Raw genomic sequence first — 5482 nt, 5'->3', positions numbered from 1 at the left:
CGCTGCGGGATCGTGTCCGGGCCCTTTTCCCGCTGGGAGGAGTGTGGATCCTGCAGGGGGCAGGGGAAGGGTCCCCCCAGCTCAGCCCCTCCTCCTCCCCCAGGTGTGGTTCCAGAACCGACGGGCCAAGTGGCGGAAACGGGAGCGGTACGGGAAAATCCAGGAGGTGAGAGATGCCAGGGAGGCTGCTCCAAACCTGTCCCCTCAGTCCCAGGAGAGGGGTCCCGTCCCGCTGCACCTGCGGGTGCCCCACATCACCCATCCCTGCCCCTTCTCCCCTGCAGTCCCATCCACCCTGGATAGAAAAGAGCAAAATCCSCATTTTGCCACACGCGGGAAGATGCGGCTTTATGTCCCACTCCATTTTCCGTGGGAAATGCCCTCTGGGGCACGTTTTGGGATGTTCCCCCCTAAACCCCCTTCAGCTCTCCCCCATCCATAAGTGCTTCCTGCCCCCCTTTTCTGCAAAACTGCCCTTTCCCCCTCCTGAAATCAAAAAGCATACAAACATTTTAAAACTCGGCTTCACGCGCATCCCTGGAGCCAAACTCTCCCGGGGGAATATTTAAACCAGGATTCAATTCTCTCGAGGCCACTATAACAGAGCAAAGGCACGCCTCCCTCTGCACGCTGTGGGTTTGGGGGATGAGAGGGGATGAGCGGGATCCAGGCTGGGGTGAGAGGGTGACAGTGGGATCTAAAGGGGAACAGGGAGAAACTRAGCAGGGAGTGATGTCCCCACCCTCATTTGGGTTTTTTTGTTTGTTTTTTTTTCATTTCAGCTGCATAACAACCCGTGGCCGAGCCCTGGGAGCCCCCCGGGGCTGCTGCCCCCCGAGAGCATCCCATCCCCCTGCATGTCCCCGTACCCCCCAACTCACAGCAACGGTTTCATGGGCATCCCCGGCTCCCCGGGCCCCCACCCCGGCATCAACAGCCTGTACCCCCTGCACGGGCTGCCGCCCCCCGGCCTGGCCCCCCACCCGTTCGAGCCGCCCCCCCAGCACGAGTACAAGGCGCCCACRCTGATGCCACTGAGGATGAAGAGCAAAGAAGGGGCCGGGAGCCTCCTGAGCTGGGCCACATGATCCCCCCGCGGGATGGACACGGAGCCTTCATCCCCCCGGAGTGTTCCCCCTGCTCCCTGGCACCAGGGAGGGGGCTCAGGGTGMTGGGGTCACCTTTCCTCCCTCTCTGCACACCCCGAGCGTTCCCGCATCCATCAGGGTGCTGCTGCCCCCCTACCCCCGCTAAGGGGGGGGTCAATGGGGGGCTGTGGGGAGGAAAGAGGCACCCCCCAAACCCAGGCTACCCCAGCGGGGCTGGCACTGGCAGTTCGGGGCCCCAAAAGCGGCTCCCCAAAATCCCCGAGCTCTCCCAGCACCTTCAGTGCTGCAGTGGGATTTGATGGAGAGTCCCAGTGGTTTCCCCACCATTCCTATGTTCCCCCAGGTCCCAGACCAAGCAGCTGAGGAGGGCACTGTGACAGGGCAGGGGAGTTTTGGGGGCAGTTCTCCCCTCCACAGCTGAAATTTGGGCACTCACCCCGTGCCCAGTGCAACCAGCAATGGCAGAAATTGGGCTCTTCCTCTCCCAGTCCCATACTGGACTGGACTGGRACAGCTGCTGGTGCTGGGGGGGTTACTGGGGGCAGAACCAAGGAGCCCCTAAACCCCCTAAAGCATCACAGCTCGTCCAGCTCCCCCTTGGAGGGAAAATGAGACCTTGGCACAGCTCCTGGAGGCCACCGAGCCCCCTGGGATGGGCAACCAATCCATGGGGTGGGGGCTCCAGGAATAACAGATCCCAAATTAAAGGCCTTTTCCCTGGGGGAGTCACCCTGTTACCCCTCAGGAAGGTGTTTTAACCCCAGCAGGTGGGACCCCTCCCAAGTGCTCCAATGGGGTGTTGGGGGCACTGCTGCTCAGGTTGGGGGGGGTTCTGCATTTTTGGGGTGTTGTTACTGGTGGTGGGTCTGGGGGGGGAGGGGGGCACCTCGCTGTATCCAATGTGTCTCATCTGCTCCGGGGGTCCCCAGGGGGGCATCCCGAGTACCCCCGAGTGCCAGCGTGTCCTGTCCCCTCCCCCACCGCAGGGAAACACCACAAACACAGCCAGGAACGGGGGCTCCCCTGGCCCTGCTCRCCCCAGCACCGCGAGATGCTGGTGCCACTCTGGGTCCAAACCCCCTCCCTGCAAATCRGCAATGCCACCCTGCCCCAGTTCCTACCCCCACCTCCTGATGGGGGTGACACCCCCGTGGGGCACCTGCACCCCCCCAGGGAGGCACCAAACCCGATTTGGGCCAAACCCCAAGGTTTTTCAGGCAAGCCCCACCACCCTGGGCACTCCAGGAGGCAGCCCAGGGATGCCCACCCCACCCAGAACATCTCACACCCCTCCCACCGGTGGGGATTTTGTTATTCATTTCTAAACAATAAAGCACATTTTTCGTAAGTTAATGATGGCTCCGGCAGCCCCATGAAGCCAGRGGGATGGGGATGGGRATGGAGCRTCCCACCAGGCTCYTCAGGCCACTTCTGGTGCAGGGAATGGGTTTGGGGGSCCAGGTGGGTGCCAGTGGTGGGGGGCAGAGTGCTGGGGACACATCCAGAGCCTGGCTCTGTGCTGCCCACAGGGGAACAGGTCAGGGCACAGCACTGGGGGCTCCAGATGGATCTGGCTCCATGTCACCCCTGGCTGAGGGGGAAGAGGGCAGGATGGAGCCCTGCAGATCCAGGGCACGTTACCATCGATGCTGAACCCACGGGGGTTCTCTGATGTCTAACAAGGCTGAATTGCTGCTTCCAGGGCTRGGGCTGAGCATCCCCACCCTTGGATTCACCCCTGGAGCTCCCCAGGCTCAGCTCCCAGCAGGTGACAGGTGGGAACTGGGGCTGTCCCAGGCTCCCTCTGCCCACAGCCATCTCTGCCAATCAAATCAGGGTGAATCCCCCAGGATCTCATYTCCCAGGGCTGCTGCTGCCCCTCAGCCAAGGAAACTGAGGCTAGGGGACGGACAAGGCAGGATTTGGTGTCAGGATCCTCTGCTGGGAGCAGGGACCAAAGAAAATGCCAGTGGTAACATCACAGTGGTGTCAGAAATCACCAGTGGGGGAGGGTTCAGCAACGGGACAGACAAATGTCTGTGAGAACCTGCTCTCCCCGAGGCCACCAGAACCCCAAACCAACAGACCTGGGTGCAAGGTAACACTAAATCCTCTGCTAAGGGATCACATACCCCCTGGGATTTGAGGGGTGTGTGGGGAAAAGGACCCAGCTCAGCCCCAGGCAGGAGGGACAGGGACACGGACAGAGCCTGGCCACACTCGGGGCAGAGGTATCACCAAATATATATAATATATACAGCTCCTGCACCCCTCACAGGATGAAAGGAGGCTATCCCGGCCCCTCCAGCCCCCCTAAACCCCCAGAGGGGCTGGGCAGGGCCAGCCTGRTGTCCCACCCAAGGGACCCACTCCCACACTGCCACCTGCTCCCCCTTCCTGGCTGGGGGGCCACGAGCAGGGTGGTGCCTCCTAAAGAATCACACGGGGTGGGCAGAGACCCCCACCCAACAGGAAACCCCAGGGCACCCTCAGCTCTGGGCTGAGCCTGGAAGGAGGCAGAGGGGCAGGATGCAGTGTCAGCAAAGACCCCCAGCTTCAYCCTCCTCCCAMGCYCACCAAGCAGCACAATCACCCACARACCCCCCCAAACCTCGCTCCCCTGCCCCAGGCAGCCTCGAGCTCTCCAAGCCACCCCTCCAGTGTCCCYGTGTCCATCACTGCAGCAGCTCCTCCCAGGAGATGGGCCGGGAGAAGACCTCCCGCTCCAGCCACAGGTCGTAGTTGATCTGGAAATCCTCAGGCAGCTCCACACGCTGGCCCAGCACGCTCTGCAGGCAGTTATCCACCGGCAGGAAGTCGGGGTTGCCGTGGGCACGGTCGTAGCGCCGCGAGTTGAAGCGCTCGATGCTGGCACGCAGGGCGCACTCCTCYGCCTGGAAATCCCAGGGACGGGCGTCCAGGTCTGGGAACAGGGATGAGATGGGTCAGAGAGGAGCTGAGGATCCTTCAGCCAGCCCAAATCCCTCGCTGGTGGGGTTTAAGCCCAGCCAGACCCAGCCCCGTGCAGCCACACGAGCTCATTCCCCCACCAGCCAGACCAGGGAAGAACTGGGATGGGAAAAGCTGGAAAATGGGTGGGTCAGGATAAAGACAGCTCAATRAAGACAGCAAAAGCCATGCACACAAGGAATGAAAAACAAGGAATTAATTCTCTGCTTCCCAAGGGCAGGGAGGTGTTCAGCATCATCAGGAGAGAGGGCCCCATCCTGGGGAATGATGACTTGGGAAGACAAACACCATCATTCCCAACATCCCAGGGAATGATCACTCCCAACATCCCAGGGAATGATCACTCCCAACATCCCAGTAATGATCACTCCCAACATCCTGGGGAATGATCACTCTCAACATGCCAGGAATGATCTCTCCCAACATCCTGGGGAATGATCACTCTCAGCATCCCAGGGAATGACCACTCCCAACATCCCTGGGAATGATCACTCCCAATATCCCCAGAAATGATCACTCCCAACATCCCTGGGAATGATCACTCTCAACATGCCAGGAATGATCACTCCCAACATCCTGCAATTCTTCTCTTTCCCTCCACTTTAAATTCTGAGCATGATGTTACAGGGTCTGGAATTTTAAAGCCCTTTGGTTCTGTCTCCTCCCAACAACTCATACAGCCCCAGTCCCCTTCCAGCTGGGAAAGGTCTTTGTTAGAAGTCCTCACAAAGTGCACCAATAGCTCCACCACCACTTCCAGCATCCCCACCACAAGGAAACAACCACAATGTAGCCCAGGAATGGGGGCTCCCCTTGGCCCCACTGGCCCCAGCACCAGGAAATGCTGGTACACCCCCAAGGACACTCTTGGGGCAAAAGAAACCCCAAAAACCTGCCACCCTGCCCCAGCTCTCACATCCTGATGGTGRGAGTGGGACACCCCAGCGAGGCACCCAGAACCCCTCAGGGAGGCACCAAACCTGCTGCTCCAGCCCAGTTTAGGCCAAAAAAGGAAGGTTTTTCAGCCATGATTTGGCACCCCTAGCAGAGCCCTGATCCCTGCAATGTYACCACCCCAAATCCCTCCTGGGATTGTGTCTGGCTCAGCTGGAATTCATTTTCCCATAGGAGCCCTCTCAGTGCAGGGCTTTGCAGGGGGAGCTGGGAAGGTTTTAAGAACCCACCAGTACTTTGGCTCTGCTGGACACAGCTGGCACAGCACCAGCGCTGTCTCCCAACATTCCCACCCCACCAAATGGATGGAAGTGGGCAATGGGAGGSGACACAGCCAGGCCAGCTGACCCAAATTAGCCAAGGGAATATTCCAGACTCTGTGATGTCAGCTCAAGTACAAGAGCTAAGGAAAGCAGGAGGAATGGAGTGGCATTCGTTATTTAAAAGAG

At 59.7% G+C, this 5482-nt stretch overlaps 2 protein-coding genes across 2 annotated transcripts in view; one reads left to right on the top strand and one right to left on the bottom strand.

The window, feature by feature from the left end:
• ALX3 (ALX homeobox 3) overlaps positions 1–2456 on the top strand; it is a 7892-nt gene extending 5436 nt beyond the window's left edge. Inside the window, exons 3-4 of the mRNA XM_057375277.1 lie at positions 104–166; positions 783–2456. Of these exons, the coding sequence (XP_057231260.1) occupies positions 104–166; positions 783–1088 (369 nt within the window). The 3' untranslated portion in view covers positions 1089–2456. The remainder of the gene's footprint in view (positions 1–103; positions 167–782) is intronic.
• A 1225-nt stretch (positions 2457–3681) lies between these two features.
• Positions 3682–5482, bottom strand: part of STRIP1 (striatin interacting protein 1) — a 15037-nt gene continuing 13236 nt past the window's right edge. The window contains exon 18 of the mRNA XM_057375232.1: positions 3682–4036. Coding sequence (XP_057231215.1) covers positions 3785–4036 — 252 coding nt within the window. The 3' untranslated portion in view covers positions 3682–3784. The remainder of the gene's footprint in view (positions 4037–5482) is intronic.

Source organism: Malurus melanocephalus, unplaced genomic scaffold (genome assembly GCF_030028575.1).
Source record: "Malurus melanocephalus ecotype Western Australia unplaced genomic scaffold, MMel_1.1 scaffold_243, whole genome shotgun sequence".
Lineage (NCBI taxonomy): Eukaryota > Metazoa > Chordata > Aves > Passeriformes > Maluridae > Malurus > Malurus melanocephalus.
This window is presented reverse-complemented; position numbering and strand designations above follow the sequence as displayed.